At 40.4% G+C, this 17,688-nt stretch overlaps 1 protein-coding gene across 1 annotated transcript in view; it reads right to left on the minus strand.

Moving 5' to 3' along the window:
- dnah17 (dynein axonemal heavy chain 17) overlaps positions 1-16,353 on the minus strand; it is a 130,752-nt gene extending 114,399 nt beyond the window's left edge. The window contains exons 1-10 of the mRNA XM_062970774.1: positions 16,031-16,353; positions 13,627-13,988; positions 12,240-12,433; positions 11,497-11,689; positions 11,164-11,263; positions 10,962-11,047; positions 8,993-9,118; positions 7,482-7,637; positions 6,129-6,215; positions 5,000-5,167 (exon numbers count right to left, since the gene is read on the minus strand). Coding sequence (XP_062826844.1) covers positions 5,000-5,167; positions 6,129-6,215; positions 7,482-7,637; positions 8,993-9,118; positions 10,962-11,047; positions 11,164-11,263; positions 11,497-11,689; positions 12,240-12,433; positions 13,627-13,965 — 1,449 coding nt within the window. The 5' untranslated portion in view covers positions 13,966-13,988; positions 16,031-16,353. The remainder of the gene's footprint in view (positions 1-4,999; positions 5,168-6,128; positions 6,216-7,481; positions 7,638-8,992; positions 9,119-10,961; positions 11,048-11,163; positions 11,264-11,496; positions 11,690-12,239; positions 12,434-13,626; positions 13,989-16,030) is intronic.
- Between the last annotated feature and the right edge of the window lie 1,335 nt (positions 16,354-17,688).

A 17,688-nucleotide genomic window follows, 5' to 3' on the forward strand; every position in this document is an offset into this window, starting at 1 on the left:
TCAGTGGTCTTTGGATGCAGGTGAACTACAACTCCCAAAATAAAGGCTCCTTCCCACAAACACCTGCAGTATGTTCAGTTGGTCATGAGGCTTCTCTGTGCAACATGTGGTCCTAGTCCATTGTTGGTGGGAGTCACTGGTTCTCTGGATGCAGGTGAACTATAATTCCCTTTTCCCCAAACTTGTCCAATATGTTATACTAGCTGTGCCCGGCCACGCATTGCTGTAGCTTATGGGAATGCTTTGTCAGTCAGGTGGAATAGCAGTGAATAGCTTTGCACCTCAAAGCCTGGCTGTTTTCTTCTTTTGGGAATCCTTGTTTGATGAGCTGGAATACAATGGAATAGGTAAGCTGCTTGGAAGGCTGGGTACTTGCATTCTAGGGGAATGGTTTTTTGGGCTGCTAGAATTATAATGAATAGCCTCACTACTTCAAAGCCTGGTTTCTTGCTACCTAGGGGAAAATTTGGTTGGTCAGCTTCAATAGTACAGAATAGTATCGCTGCTTGAAAGCCTGGCTGCCTTCTACCAAGGTTAATCCTTTGTTGGTCTGGTTGAATTGCACTGAATAGCCTTGCAGCTTCAGTGCCTGGCTGTGTTATACCTAGGGGAATCCTTGCTTGGCGGGCTGGAGAAGCACCCTCAATCAAAGAGCCGCTTTGAAGCCTGGCTCCTTGCTTTGTAGGGGAATCACTGTTTGGCCAGCTTGAATTGCACTGAATAGTCTTGGAGCTTAAAAGCCTGGCCACTTTCTACATAGGGCATCCTTGCTAGGCCAGGTTGAATGGGACGGAGTAGCCTTGTGGCTTCAAAGCCTGGCCGCTTTCTACCTATGGGAAATCTTGGTTGGCCAGGATGAACAGAACTGAATAGCCTTGCTGCTTGCAAGTATGAATGCTGCAATGTCACCTTGAGTAACATTTAATGGCCTTGCAGCCTGAAAGCCTGCCTGCTTCTTCCCTGGGGGAATCTTTTGTTGGGAGGTGTTAGCTGGCCCTGATTGTTTCCTTTCTGGATTTTCCAATTTCCCTGTTTTCAGAGTGTTGCTCTTAATTTACTGTCCTGATGTTAGAGATTATATTGTTCTGTATTATTATGCCACAGTAAGTATTATATATTATATTTATAATCTTATATTATCTGCTGAGAACTGGATTATATAAGGCCCCTTCTACACAGCTGTATAAAATCCACAGTGAACTGGATTATATGGCAGGGTGGACTCAAGAGAGCCCAGTTCAAAGCAGATACTGTGTATTATGTGCCTTGCCATTTTGGGTTATATAGCTGTGTGGAAGGGCCTTGAATCTACACTGCCATATAATCCAGTTCAAATCAGATAATCTGTATTTTATAGGCAGTGTGGAAGAGGCCTTAGTGCACTCTGACTGTCTCCTGGGCGCCATTTTGGCTGAGGGAGTTGCTAGGCCACAAAGGGAGCGAGGCCTAAAGGCAGCGAGGGTGGGGGTGGGGCTAAAGGCAGCAGGGCTTACCTTTCTGACTGGCAGTTAGGAGAAAGGCTCTTCCTCATCCTGGTTAATTTGGACTATTTTTCTAGGGTTTTTTTTGTTTGAAAGACATAGCTTGGATGATTATGTGTTTGGTGGCCAAATTTGGTGTGTTTGGCTTCAGTGGTTTTGTTGTTTACTCCATAGTAAAAGCACACATTACATTACATATATATACTAGCTGTGCCCGGCCACGCGTTGCTGTGGCGAAGTCTGGTGGTATGGGAAATAAAGTATTGAGGAATTGGTGGTAGTTAAGGTAAAGGGTAAAGGTTTTCCCCTGACATTAAGTCCAGTCGTGTCTGACTCTGGGGGTTGGTGCTCATCTCCATTTCTAAGCTGAAGAGCCGGCGTTGTCCGTAGACTCCTCCAAGGTCATGTGGTCAGCATGACTGCATGGAGCGTCGTTACCTTCCCGCCGCAGAGGCACCTATTCATCTACTCTCATTTGTATGTTTTCAAACTTCTGGGTTGGGAGAAGGTGGGGCTAATAGTGGGGGCTGTGTTCATCTGCGACCTTTGGGTGCAGAAGTTCAGCAGCTCAGCGGTTTAACACGCTGCGCCATCAGGAGAGATTATTTTCTCAAGGTTGTGAATATACAATATTTCTGATTGTTTTTTGTCTGTTGGAGGGAAGTATGAATGTTGGAATTAGGGAAAATGATTAGCATGTAATGGGCTTGCAGCTTTAAAGCCTGGCTGTTTTCTGGCTGAGTGCATTTTTTGTTGAGAGGTGTTAGCTGGCCCTGATTGTTTCCTGACTGGAATTCCCTTGTTTTGAGAGTGGTGTTGTTTGCGATATTTTATGTGCTTCTATTGTGTGTGGGTCTCAGAAAAGAGAGGATTTGCCAGACTTTGATGATGGGAATACTTGGTTGGGAGGTGTTAGCTGGCCCTGATTGTTTCCTGTGTGGAATGGCCCTGTTTTCAGATTGTTGTTCTTTATGTAGTGTTTTGATTTTAGAGATTGTATTGTTCTGTTTTATTATAGCAGAGTAATTTTTATATATTGATTTTATTGTTTTTGAATACTTGGAGCCAGATCGTATTCATTTTTACGGTTCACAGCAGCACAATAATAATAATAATAATAATAATAATAATAATAATAATAATAATAATAATGAGTCTGGTAATACACACTGCTTCACTGCATTGTGAGCTTCCTTTCTGGAAGAATCCTTTCTTGGGAGGTGTTAGCTGGCTGTGATAGTTTGTTTTGTGGCATTCCCAATTTTCCTGATTTCAGAGTGTTATAAAAATAATAAGTTAGTATTATTAGTTATTATTATATTGTTGAATGATTATCAATGTTCTAATAATTATTATTCCATTTGTGAATGATTATCACTGTAATAATAATAATAATAATTTACTCTTATTTTGAATTGTTAATACATTGTTGGATGATTATCAGTGTTATAATAATTATTATTATGACAGCCTTGAATGTTTATTATAGTTGTAATAATAATAACTTGTTATGATTAGTTATTATTGCATTGTTGAATGATTATTACTGTTATAATAACAATAATAAATTACTATTATTATTGGTTATTATTACATTCTTAAATGATGACCAGTTATTATTATATTAATAATAATTATTACTGACAGGGAAGGGAAAGGTGAGGGCGATAGGGCTTGAGAGGGAAAAAAGGGGGGCTGCTGAGGCATTGGAGGGGTTGTCATTTGTGGGTGACAACAACAACAACCACAATAACAACAGAAAAGGGGGGGCTCAGCCTGGGCCAACTTGGGCCTTCCCTCGAGTTGTTTTGGGTGCCAACTTCCACCCTTCCTGGCCTGAGACTCTTTACTCCCCCCCGTCAGCCGTTTAACTGGGTGAGGGGGAAAAGGAAGGGGCCTGAGGGCGGGAAGGGCGGGGGTTGGCGCCCAAAACAACTGGAGGGGAGGCCCAGGCCTGCTGGAGGGCCATGCCCTCCTCTTCCCCCCTCACCTTGAAGTTTTCAAAGAACCGGGGAAGAAGTCCTTGAGGCGGAGCAGGGTGTAGACGGCGCTGCGGAGGGCCCAATAGGAGGAAGGCTGAGGCCGGGAAGAGGAGAGAGGGTGAGGCGGGGGGGGGGGGGTCCGCGGGGCCTTCCTGGCGCTGAGGGGAGGGGAGAGGGGTGGGAGGAGGGGGCCTGCTTGGCGACCCTCCATGGGCCCTGAGGGGGGAGGAGATTGAGGGGGAGAGGGCAGAGGAATCCGCCCTCCTGCCTTCCTTCCTTCCTTCAGCCCAGGCCCAGCTCTGAGGCGAGGTGTTTGTGAGGCCTCCTGGGCTAAGGATGATGTGTGTGTGTGCGCGCGCGCGGGAAGGGAGGAGAGGGCGGTGTGCGCGCAGGCGTAGATCGCCTGTTGCGGTTTTTGGGCTTTTGTTGGCCCTGTGATTGTGTTTGGCATCTAATTGTGCTGTATCTTACTGGAGCCGTGGATGATGGGTTATGTGGCCAAATTTCAAGGTTGGAGGGCCTTTACTTTTGTTGTTTTGTGCATCACCCTGATGCCATTACTCTTTTATATATATAGATTGGTTATGGAGGCTCTGTGTGCCAAGTGTAGTCCTGGTCCATCATCGGTAGGGATTGAAGTGCTCATTCATTGCAGGTGAACTATAAATCCCAATACCTACTACTCCCAAATGTCCAGGCCAATTCCCCTCCAAACCCACCAGTATTCAAATCTGGCCATATTGGGTATGCATGGCAAGTTTGGTCCAGACCCATCATTGTTTGGGTTCATAGCGTTCTGGGTGGAGGTGAACTACAACTCCTCTAAATTCCCCAGTAGGAGTCACAGTGCTCTGACTTGATGCAGGGTGGGTGAAGTACAACTTCCACCATGTGCAGTCAATGCCCAAAGTCCTCCAGTAAGTTTAATTGCAGCTCAGTTCTGCTCTTGTTATACAGACAGATTTGAAAGGGAAGGGCAGTGGGCGGGGTCATGCAAATTCCACAGCAATGGAGAACCCTGAGGTGCCTGCCTGTGGTGGAAGAAAAAGCAAAATCTAGGATGAAATTGTCCCCAAATGAAAGCATTCCTTGGGTGGTGGGCTGTAGTGTTTTGGAAGGACATTGGCAGGGGTTGGGCTACATGCTCATGGAGCTCGCTGTAACCGCAATGTCAGTGCAAAGGAGTGACTTGCTGGCTTCTCAGCCCTGGGAACTATAGCCCGTTTGTGGAGGGCGGAGGCTGTCTGTGTGAGTGGACACCTGTGCTATAGACACACATGTGGGTTTTCACTTTTATTATGGATTTAGATAGATTAGATTTAGATTAGAGAAGATTTAGAAAAATAGATAGATTTAGATTAGGTAGACTGTGATTTTAAAAAGATAGTTAAATAAATACACTGAGATGAACTAGACAATTTATCTTAAAGGGATATCATTTGTTGATGTAGTACTATCAACACACCAGGATTTCCTAGTCTATATTAAGATAACAGTTTGTCACACACACATGTATGTTACCAAGAAAATACTAACCACATCTGCTGGATCTAAAGGGTCATATTTGCATTCAGCAAAGACCTTCACATATTCAAGGATCTCCTCATATATCTGTACCACAAGACTCCCGAGGATATTGCCTCTCACACCACCCAGTTCAATTTTTTCCAGTTTGAGGAATTCAATGGCCGTCATGTACAGTTCCTTTAAAGACATACAGCATGTGTACACAGTGAATCAAGCACTTTTTTTAAAGAAAAACAACAACACAAACAACAAAAACCCAAAATCTGAAGACATGGTCAACAGAAACCTCAAGACATTTTATAAGGACCTTCAAAACTGACATTCTCAATCTATTAAAATACTATTGCTCATAAACAAATAATTTTGTTTGAAATGCACTCTTCCAAATATATAACCATTAAAAATTGATCATCTTAAAATTTAGTTTTCACTCTGAACAGCAGCCTGTAGATTTCTGTTTATATTATGTGAGTAAAACATATATGTCTATATCTACATCAGCGTATTTGTATCTACATGGCTGTAGACATTATATGGCTTCAGTGTCAAGTCACATATGACTGGCTATTTTGTACAGGTTAAATATCACTTATCCAAAATTCCAACATCTTCAATACTGTACTCGAAAAGCCAGAAAAGTCCACATGGGTCCACTTTGCTTTCTGATGGTTGAACATATGCAAACTTTGTTTCAGTCACCAAATTATTAAAAAATATTGTGCATAAAATTACATTCAGGCTGTGTGAATAAAGTGTATATGAAACATAAATGAATTTCAGGTTTAGATTTTGATCCCATCTCCAAGATATCTCACTATGTAAACATATATAAATACAAGTATTCCAAAATACAAAAAAAAAAATCAAAATGCAAAAAACTTCTGGTCCGAAGCATTTAGGATATTTATTTATTTATTTACTTCATTTCTATCCTGCTTTTCTCCACCCGAAAGGGTAAAGCAGTTTACAAAGATTAAAATGCATCTCAACAAAATCAGCGATCTAAAACATAGGCAATTAAAACACCTAACAATCAATTAAACAGATTAAAACCAAATAAAATGCTGAGTCATGATCTCATAAGGATAATCACATGGGATTTTCAATCTACATTTCAGATGAACTATTTTATTCTCACCTCTATTGTCTTCAGTCTGTGGAAAAATGAATTCATTCTAGTAAAGACAAGAGTAGAAGGGAACTCCCAGTACTGTGGTTCTTTTTCCTGCAGATAAAAATAAAGATTGCTAATGCAGACCTGGCCGCACTTAACTATATTAATAAAATTTAAAAAAAGCCAGAATTCATCTGTAGCTCATTCTGGTGAACTGGAAGAGTCTTCAATTATTTGAGTAAATTTCGCAGAAGAATGTGACTAGAGTAGGGAGGGTAAGAAAGATAAATCTCAGCTTTCAATGATTACTGTGTGATGTGTTCTGAAGCAAGGCAGGCCTAGAATTGAGGGGGACGCGTGGATAGAAAGGACTGGTTGCCATAGACAAGCTTACGGGAGCAAGTGGAGGGCACAAGACTGCTCCTCGTATGGGAAAAGGAGATATTATGACAAGATTTTATGGGATAAGAAATGTATCTTTAGTAAAATAAACTTCCTTCTGTTAGTAAGCTATGCCGTGTAAGTTCACCATTGGTTTACCATCCATTGGTTTACCAATTCAACTTTTGTATAAATAAAACAACAGTACACTTCAGATAGCTAACAGTTACTTACATATCCCACTGGAACTTAGAGCTCCAATCTCAGATTGTTAAAAGGAATAGAACTCCATCATTTGTCTGTATGAATTGTGATGATTTATTTAAATCAGGGCTTCTTAAACTTTTCCCACATGCAACCTTGCGCTGCCTAAGACATTTTTACATGATTCCAAGTATATAGGCATTTAAAATACTGTAGTTCACTATGCTATAGTCACACTTCCCCACACACTTTTTGTCTGAAAGGGGTGTGTGATTATTATGCAGTGAAAATATTCCCGCTATGGGACTTCACTCGGCCCTGTAACTGGAAAGGGGGCCGGCTTGTGGGTGAGTGAACTGCATGAGGCAGTAAATGAAGGGTGCAACTATTATGCAAAGAATACTAAAATGACAAATTTGCCACCCCAAAATGAGGGTGTGACTATTACACAATGGTGACTATCATGCAAGGAAATATGGTAGGTATAAAAATCAAACATTTACTGATAATAAATCATCATTTGCAAGGCTTGCTAAACAGGTTCAGTTTCCTTTTTGTGGAGTAGAGATGAAGCAATTTTTTTTTTGCAACATCTGCTCTAAACAATGCACATTGTTGCTTACAGGTTTGTGTAAATGTTCAGAAATCTTTAATTGTTGCCAATGTAAGCACCCCATTTAGGGTCGGGACCCACGGTTTAAGAAACAGTGATCTAGACTACACTGCCGTGTGAAGCTCTAACTCACACTTCATTGAAAAATTTTCTAAAATCTGCTGCAACTGGTGACCAACCTTAAAAAAAGCTGGCATCAGGTCTGTGCAGCAAGTGTTGTAGGTCTTGTAGAGTTTCTCTATCACTGAGATTGCCAGTTTAATCCCAGACAGCACTTCCTCAATTTCTCCTTGCAAGCCTTTCATGACTTCTTCAGGACTCAGAAAGTTACGGGTCTAAATAGAAAAGGAGGCAATCAAAAGATGTTTAGATGTATGCACCAGGAACAAGGAACCAGACTTTGAAAATAGAACATCATAACATTTTGGTTGTACAAGACACATTTATAGTGCCCAAATTTTGCTGGTAATCGTTGGGTGCCAAAACAGGATTGTTTCAGTGTGGGTTTTTTAAATGTTTCTTCTTTTTGTGGCCCTGTTTACACATAAAAACAAAAGTACAATAAACACGAAAACATTGACATGAATGCTATTGATAATCCCATCTAGAACAGACAAACTGATTAAGTGTTAAATTGTGAATTAATATATATAGGAAGCCCATTGACTTAATTAGTCTAACCTAGTGTGAACTTTCTGGAAGGATTCAGACCATTTTACCACTAAGTCAAGTACTTATCCCATCCTCAGGTTATTGTTAGCTATCTGTATCTCCTATAATACTTCACTAGCAATAAGGCAAACTGTTTCCAGTCCCATTTAAAAAGAAGAATGAGCAATGGCTAGAAAAGATTGTGATAACACGACCTAAGCCAAAGTTTATTACTGCTGGCTCCTCACCTCTCCTTCTTTGACTGATGGAATATAAATGTCACTCAGTAGCAATCCTAATCCTAACAGAGTAATGGCCAGATCTCCTACTGGTCTTGAGTCAAGGTTGAACCATTAGAAAGAAATTGAGAAATTGATAATATTGATTAAGAAGAAATCCCTGTTTAATTTTTTTTAAGTTTGGATTTTTTTAATTCAAGAAGGGTGTATATGAAAACTTTAGCTTTTGGTCAGTAATACAATAATGTAATCAGCAAAAGTATAGTCAAGGTACCATTTCATGGACATTTTCTTATTTATGTATCAGTTATAGCCTCCCTATAGATAGATAGCATTCAGAAGACTAAATCAAATGTTTATGGCTATTGTAGTTTCCCCAATATGCTGTTCTTAGTTATGTAAAGTTTTTTCATTTTTGTATGCATTATGAAAATATTAATTTAAAAAGTCATTTGCGAATTTCAACAACCCTAAGGTGAGCTTAGCATGCTTTTTTCTTAGCAAGGTATGTTCAGAGGGGAATTGCCTTTGCCTTCCTCTGAGGCTGAGGGAGAGTGACTTGCCCAAGGTCACCCAGTGGATTTCCATAACTAGATGAGGATTTAACCCTTGGTCTCCAAAGTCCAATGCTCAAATCACTCATGCTGGTGAAGTAAGTATCCCTAGTTTTATTTTTATATTCTTTTATACTGTCAAAAAGCTCTTAGCATCTGCAAAACAAATAGAGGATTGAATTTGTATTTGAAAGCTATGAAAATCAAATAGGAACAGTTGAGTCCTCAAGATTCATAGAACAGTACCAGTTCAATGAAGAGATTGCAGATCTCTTGCAAAATCACAATGATCCGGGAAGGAATGTTGTAGTATTCAGAATTGGCCCAGACCAAGCACACGGAATATATGACGCTGTTGATGAATGAAGGCAGCTGGGTGGGCATAAAAATAACAATGGTTTCAGGAAAGAAAACTGCACACATCTAAGGAAATAGGTATTTCCTATCAAGCTGTTCATCACCTTTATTATTTCTGAAATTTGTTGTTGTTGAGTTTCCAATTTATAGCAACCCTAAGGTGACTCTATCATGGGGCTTTCTGGGTCTGAGAGTGTACCACTCATTTAAGGTCATCCAGGTAGGGAACTGAGCCCAGGGTTCAAACTCTCCTAACTCCCCTTACCCCAAATATTGGATGCTTAATCTTTTCTAGGCTGAAAAGAACAAACATTTTGATATTTATTTTGGTGAAGGCAGGGAAGCAAAGATGAAGCCTCCTACCTTCTCATTTCCAGAACCTCTGCACTTCGAAGAAGGAATTATGTCTGAGGCAGCAGGACCAAATAAATGCCTGTCTTCTAGTCTCACACATTTCCTTATACGTTTTATATAGTATACAAGCTGGCAACAGAGCCAAGTGAGATTTACACATTTTTAGCAATAAAGATTGAGTTCTACGATAATAGCACCTTGAATAGCAAAAGCAGTTTCAGCTGGAAAATGCCACAAGGAGGAAATTGTTAACACTTGCTCCCCTGCATTAGTTCGGGATTGTGGTCTTACACATCTGCTGAAAAGAGAGCCCAGTGCACAGAGACTGTTAATGTGAGATATAAATTGATTGACCCAGTGTATACACCGTAGCTGCTGAACTTGCTGACCAAAAGGTTGGCAGTTCAAATTCAGGGAGTGGGGTGAGCCCCCACTATTTGCCCCATCTTTTGCCAACCTAGCAGTTTGAAAACATGCAAAAGTGAGTAGGTCAATAGGTACCATTCCGGCAGCAAGGTAATGGCGCTCCATGCTGTCATGACCTTGGAGACATCTATGGACAACACTGGGTCTTTGGCTTTGAAATGGAAATGAGCACCAACACCCAGAGTCGGACACAACCTTTAGCTTTACTATACAACAAACAAGATACATACTCTACACGTGGAACAGGGAATGAAAAGAGAAAGCAGACCAGACTTCAAGCCTGCAGTCCTCCATGGGCTGGATAACACCAGGAGGCATAGCCCATCTCCACAGTTGACATAAGACTATTCCTGGTTGGAGCACTGGCAGGGGAATTTTTCAATCTGGCACTTCAGCCAGAAGCAAGGCATCATTCCCACACCCTCTTCCCCTTGTGAGGAGTATTAGGATGGGGGAGCAAGTACATGCCAGCCAGAACTTTTAATGATTTTGGCAAACGTTTGAGGGACTATATTTTGCCCTTCTATGCAAATATTTGCAGGGAGAGGGCAATTCACTTTTCTCATTCCATATTCTTTAATATGAAGATTTCTACAAACACAATATGTACTTGGAAGTGCCCTTCATGCATTCAGTTGTAGCTTACTTCCCTTTATTATTCTTAGCAGGGCTCAACACAAATCACTGTCTTGATGATCAAGTTATTCAGTACACTTCTGACTGATAATTCCCGAAGAGGCTCAACCGTGTTTTTATTTTTTTCCACATCATTTCAGTAGGGCTCCGCTTACCCCCAACCTAACCTGGGTGGGCTTTAGTGCTCCCTCCCCTTCCCATCCTGGGGTTCATATTCCCCTGCTGTGGCTGAGATCAGAGAAGAATCTCTTTAGCATCTCCAAATGCTCAAATAGCAAATACGACATTTTCTAAATGGCTGGTAGCCAGCACTCTAGAAATGGTGAAAGCTTTGCAGTGAGTATGCTCACTTTCTATCATGTCTGTCAACAAAGGAGCCATCCTTTACATGTGAGCAAGATAGTTCTAACTCTGACATATTAGTTTTCCTTCCTCTACATACTTGTTGGTATTCAGCTTGTTCTGCTTCCTCCAAGGCAACTTTTAGTGGCTGTAAATACAAGTTAATATCCTCAGCTTCCTTCAGTCCTGCATAAAAGGAAAGCCACAGGATAGGTGAATTAAAGAAAGGTTTGACTGAATAATTCTTAAAGCCATATGCATATATGTCACAAAAGGTCAGATTTTAAGAAGTGTAGCTATACCTGCAGATACATCCTTGAAAACATTCGTAAGTGCTGGCCAGTAACAGCTCTTTGCCCTTTCCAAAATATCAGAAATCTTTTTAACTTTAGGAGCATATAACTGGAACAAAAGGAAACAAAAATGGCACAATATTTTCATTTGATTTAATTACCATAGAGTAGGACTATGAATCCTGTTGTTTGTCTAGATGTTGTTGGACTGAAACTCCAGCATTCAGCACTACTAGCTCTTCTGGCTAGAGTTGATGGAAGTTGCCATTCATTTGGCCCCACCTCTGCCCCACCTTTGTTGTAGACAATATTCAACCAAATGTGAAATAACCATCAGCTTACCTGGCTATTTATGCACTCCAGGTTGACTTGCCGACTGTACCAGAAATCAAATTCCACTCTAGGCAGTGGGTTCAAACCATCCAAGAGAGGCTGTGCAGAGTCTTTGCTCAGGATATCTCGGATTTGATGAGACCAGTCAATTATGATGGTTTCAATAGAATGTAAGAGTGCACTGTCCACAGCTAAGGGCAGACTGAAAATCCATGAAGAACAACATAGTGAAATATATATATATAAAATTTCAATATTCAGTCCAACTATCAAAGGATAACTCTACCACAATCCTTTAAACATATGGCCATTTCCTCCTTCCTACAGTTCATACATATGTAGAATATCATCATAGATAGAATAGCAAAGATTTCTGCAATCAGAAAACATTATTAGTTCATATTCTTTCACAAAATTTCTTTTGGGTGGGTGCTTAGTACTAAACACAAGCATATACATACAACACCAATAGTAAAAATATTTTCCATCTACAACTCTTGAATTCTAATTTTCCTGGTTTTAATTAAAATATACATATATGTATTTGATGAGAAGACAAACTTTCCATTCCTCAAATATTGGAGCCCAATTTAGTTTATTAAATTTGGCCATTTCAAAAACATGATCCCTCAGTTTATTTAATGTCATTTCACAAAATTTCTTAAATTTTGGGTGGGTGCTTAGTACAAAATACAAGTATAAATATACAATATTAATAGTAATAATATTTCCCATAACCAAAAAAAGTTCACCTTTCAAACGCATCTCCTGAACTGTCCACACTATCCAAGTGGTCAGGCAAAGGGAGCAGTGTTTTTCCTTTGATCTTTCCTCCCATCACAAACATCTCATTCTTTAGCCGATGGGCCTGGCGTATCACATCGTCCATTACCACTCGAGGCCATCCTGCTAGGTTTTCACTCTTCATAAGCAAGGAATAAACAACCTAGGGAAGCAGAATTGTTTTCTTTTGGTGTCTGTTTTTCAGTCATTTCACATTATAGCACTTGGCTTGGGAAACATCTGTGGCTGGAAACTTCAGAGTCCAATCTTATAGTCCCACTTTACTCTTGCAACCATGCCAGTTTCACATTGGCATTGCATACCACAGGCACAACAGCACTATAACAAATAAAAACCCACTAAATCAATGTATTAACTTTCTCCAATGCATAGACCATGACCTTAGCTCTATCCAGAGGGGAAAAGTCAAACAATTTCATTATTAGGCTGTGTTTGGAAATGCAATAAAGATTGTGGCTCTTACAACACCAGTGTCAAAAGCAATTGTTATGCTAGAGTTTGCTAACAGGTGAAAAGAAAGATAACAGTAATATTTTAATACCTTTCCTGTATTAACTATCTACTTGGCATAACGCTGCTTTCTGTGTTTTCTGATATGTTGAAAGAACAGTGAAGAACTAAACTATAGCAATGGTCCTTGAATGTTGTTGGATTCCAGCTCCCAAAACTAGCAACTAGCACGACCAATGGTTAAAAAATCAAGAATCTGGAATCTGAAATCATCTGGGGACACACAGTTTGGGAATCATTGGGTGAAAGCACTCATGAAGATAATAACAAGCTTGTTGAAAACCATGTTGCTTGTTTCATCCATCCAAATATTTCTAGAAGCACTGGGAGAAATAAGTTCCTCTTTAATAAGGTACAGAGCAACATTCCACATCACCACCCACAAGCAGATTTGGAATGAAATATCACATTTGAAGTGGGGTGTAGACTGTACAAAGGAGCTGACATCAAAATTGTCTGAAGGGCTGAATGTCTTCTACTCCTGAATTCGATATATTCTGCTTCCACATCTAACGCTGTAGTGAATAAACCATAGTGACTTGATACAACACTGGAAAACGGCAAATTCTTCCCACAAAACTTCACAGCACCTTTATGCAGCCTAAGGTCCAAGTGGGGAGGTTTGCCAACCTCCCTGAATCCAAGTTCAGACCACAGGCTTGTTGGTTCAATATTGGGAGCCCAGCAGGAAACAAATTAGAAGCAATATTATTGTCTGCCAGCGACAAGTTTTTGGATGTGAAAGCCAAACCTAAACATCACTTTCTTTCTCTGGTTGCTGAAGAAGGAAGTACTGATAAACATTAATAAACAGCACAAACCCACCTCCTCTATGACAGCCATCATCTGCTCTACAGGAGAAGGACTGATATCGCCTATGAGAACTACATCCTTGAAGTTGTCTTTGGTGATGTTTTCAGGTTTCTTCTTCACAAAATAAATCCCCTTATTCTTCAGTGTTGCTGGAAAGCCAATGCAAGGAACTAATTGTCCTGTGGGGTTAAGAGTGATCACCAGGGCTAACAAATCGGGCTTCTCATAGAACTCATTCAGCATTGCGAGGACGTCTTCACTGGTGGAAAACTTGGCCCATTTGTCAGGCTTAACATGGAGATAGAGGGTGCAGTAAATTTCTATGAAGTCTAGGCGTTTATCTGTCGTCATCTTGATTTTTCAGAACCTAAGCACTGTGTGAATAAAATATGGCAGATGGTAAGGTGAAAACTCTAAGTTTCTCTCATTTTTATTGCATTTGGAATGAAAGATCCTTATCAACATATTTCAGAACTGCCCATGAAGCCTGTCTATATTTTCCTTCATGCTATGCTGTCTTCTTTCATACACTACTTAGTATAGAATTCACCATAGCAAAATAGAGGTGTGTGTGCTGTGTTTTATATCGAGGTTCTTAGTTTCCATTTCTTGAGATGTTTCGGATTTCAGTTCCCAGAATCCCTATCCATTTGCCATGCTGCTTGGAGTGTCCAGGTGTTGAAATCAAAAACACTTGGAGGCCCACACATTCAGACCCACCATTTTAGTGAAAAATCTCACCCACCACTTCCAAAATACAGTATATGAAAGCTCTTTGCAGCCCATGCATATTTGTATAATTAATTAGTGAATCATGTTGGCTGGCTTTCCTAACAACGCCCCCCTCCCATGTTGATGCAAGAGTTGACCATATATAGCAGACATAAGCAAAAGCAGGCCCTCCAGGAGTTTTGGACTTCAATTCCTACAAATCCTAGCAGCTGGTAAACTGGCTGGGATTTCTGGGAGTTGAAGTCCCAGACACCTGGAGAGCTGAAGTTTGCCCATGCCTCATGCTTTGAACATTTGATCTGCTCCTTTCAAAAAGGCAGAACATTTGTTTCAAATAAAGAGAAGCTATGATGAATAGAGGATTTAAACAGAGATTTAGGGTCCTATTTACACTATGCCATTATAGCACTATCATTCCATTTTAACTGTTATGGCAACATTGTATTGAATCCTGGGATTTGCAGTTTAGGGAGGGTCATTTAGTAGTTTCAGACAGATAGCCTTTGGGTTTCTCTAACCTACAGAACCCAGAATTTCACAGAAGGTTGCCACAGCACATAAAGTGGAAGAATAAGGTAAAGGTTTTCCCCTGACATTCAGTCTTGTCATGTCCGACTCTAGGTGTTGGTGCTCATCAATATTTCTAAGCCAAAGAGTCGGCGTTATCCGTAGACACCTCCAAGGTCATGTGGCCAGCATGACTGCATGAAGCGCCGCTACCTTCCCACCAGAGTGGTCTACTCACATTTGCATGTTTTCGAACTGCTAGGTTGGCAGAAGCTGGGGCTAACAGCAGGAGCTCACCTCTCTCCCTGGATTTGAAATGCTGACCTTCTGATCAGCAAGTTCAGTGGTTTAATCTGCTGCGCCACCGGGGGCTCCACATAATATAATATATAAACATTTATTGGGGTTCCACAAGAAACTTTTGCTTCAAAAAGGGCTCAGCGGCTGAAAAAGTTTGAGAACCCCTGGAATAGGCCATATCTGCATGCCAAAACTGCTAAGGTTTCTACTAGAATCCATTTTAGTGTTCAAAAAGATACTTAGATACAGACAAAGCTCAGGCAAACCCCCGGAAACTACCTCCCTTTGCACATCAGAATCCACATCCTTTGCCACGTTTAAAATCTTAAAGCAAAAGTTAACACTTTCTTTTCCACATAACAAACAGACATAAAAATTCTATAATAAAGAGCATGAAAATGTTTGAAAAGTTCGGACTAGAAACTCTAGGGAGGCACTTACAATATTATTAAGGTAATGCAAACTACAATGATCTTTTACTCCTGACTCAAGTAGACCCATTTAATCAAAGACATATATTTGTTGACTCATCATTAACAGTTTGGTTGGAACTAACAAAATGAGTATAGTCTAGTTGAGATTAACAAAGAGTATGTCAGCCGAGTTCTTTTTCTACTTGCCAGAGAAAAACTGTGAACTCAATATCTTGTCTTTATATGTAGGAAGAATCTTTCAAAAGCAGTTCTGATTGCGTAAATGCTCAAAACTAAAAGGTACCCTTCAGTTGCCACTGTTTTCAGATTTCTCAGCAGCTACATTCAAGTAAGTATGATTTTTTTAAAAAAAATCTATGAGAAGACATGTCACATGTCATCTCAGTTTCACCCTTAAGTCATAATTTACTAGGTCAGCCATTTAGATAAATAAGAATACTTACAAGATTATTCTTAAGTCATACAAGATATGAGTATCTTACATCTGAGGACGAATGTAGATCAGGGAACTACCCTAAACCTTTTCCCTTGAACAAAGTCACGGAGAGGTTCAGATTCCTCCACCTGGAAGCTGCTCAACTGCCAAGGAACATTCTCTCCAATTATGTTCTTCCGACATCAACTATCAACTGCCACATCTTGCAAGAACCTTTCTGCATTGACATCCTGTTCATTGATTCTGAAGTCTGTAAAACAGAAAGTAACTGAATTTCTAGCAAAAAAAAAGCATATTCCTGTCACCAACTGATCTAGGCACATTGGTGTTTCAGTTATGATAAGGACCCAATATTTTAATGTTATGTTTTGTGGGAAAGCAGTCATAAAATGTCAGCTCCCTGTCACCATGTTGGTTTTAAATATACTTTTAAGGATCTCATATATTACACTGTCCCTCGCCATTTTAAAAGTGTTCCAAGAGCTATTTCTTCACGAACTGATATACTGTTGATCCTTCATGTCGTGATACAGCCGCCTCTTAAAGAGCCACACACAATAAGGAAAGTTCTTAAATGTTGCCATGTTTTGACTGTGCTGGCCCAACCACCCATAGCTACCCCCCCCCAAAATGTCCAAAGGCAAAACTTGTTTCTGCCATTGTATACAATGGATATCATTTTACTATCCCATTGTGTATAATGGCACTTGAGCATCCACAGATGTTGATATTCATGGGGAGGAGGGGGGTTGGCATCATGCCCATTGTATCAGCACTTGTTGCACAGTTATTCTCACTTTCCACAGAAGGCAAGGACTATACCCACTCACAATGGACCTCATCAGAAAGGCTGCCAGAATCACCACAAATGGCGATTCCGGCAGTGCCTGTCGAGGGGTGTGGGGAACCCATCTTCCCACTCCCTACATCGCCCAACTCACCATCTCCACCCGGCTTCCCCCAAATTGTCTTCCTTGTTATGATGGAGCCCCACCCAAAGTTGAAGTCTGTTGTGGCATGGAAGCTGGCAGGCTCCATTGTGAAAGAATAGGCTAACTGGCACATGCCACCGAATTCACCCTCGTATGATGAGGTTGTATGTGATCATACTTAACATTTAGTTTGCAATGAGACAATTTCAGGCTTTCCCCATAAAATAAATATGGGGAGACTGAGTCTGACTCTTGCATTCTGCTGCGTTATGGTAGCTACCTAGCATTTCGTTGAGCGTTATACTAGTAGGCATAAAAAAACAATGTAAACAAGAAACAAACACAAAACAAAACACTTAAATCCACATCATAATAACCATGGATGCATATTCTAAAAATTTGATCTGCTTCAATTTGTTCTTATCCAAAGCATCATTGACTCAGAATCTCCTATGGCCTCTGGACAGGCAAGAGCAAAATGACATTGAGTGCCTCCCAATAAATTATGTTGCAACCAACCTGCATTGCAATGGAATGGATTTTACAGCAGAAAAAAACCTTCTTAAGGAAAGAAAGACAGAACAGCTCCATAATGCCATTTTACTAGGAACTCTGGAAGCTCTATATCTGGAATCATCCACACATCTTGCCAGTGAAACCCCATTCAAGATGACTAGACAAATGTATACTGGTGGCTTCAAATATACATACAAAAGTGGATAAGTTCAGACCT

This window comes from Anolis carolinensis, chromosome 2 (assembly GCF_035594765.1).
Source record: "Anolis carolinensis isolate JA03-04 chromosome 2, rAnoCar3.1.pri, whole genome shotgun sequence".
Classification (NCBI taxonomy): domain Eukaryota; kingdom Metazoa; phylum Chordata; class Lepidosauria; order Squamata; family Dactyloidae; genus Anolis; species Anolis carolinensis.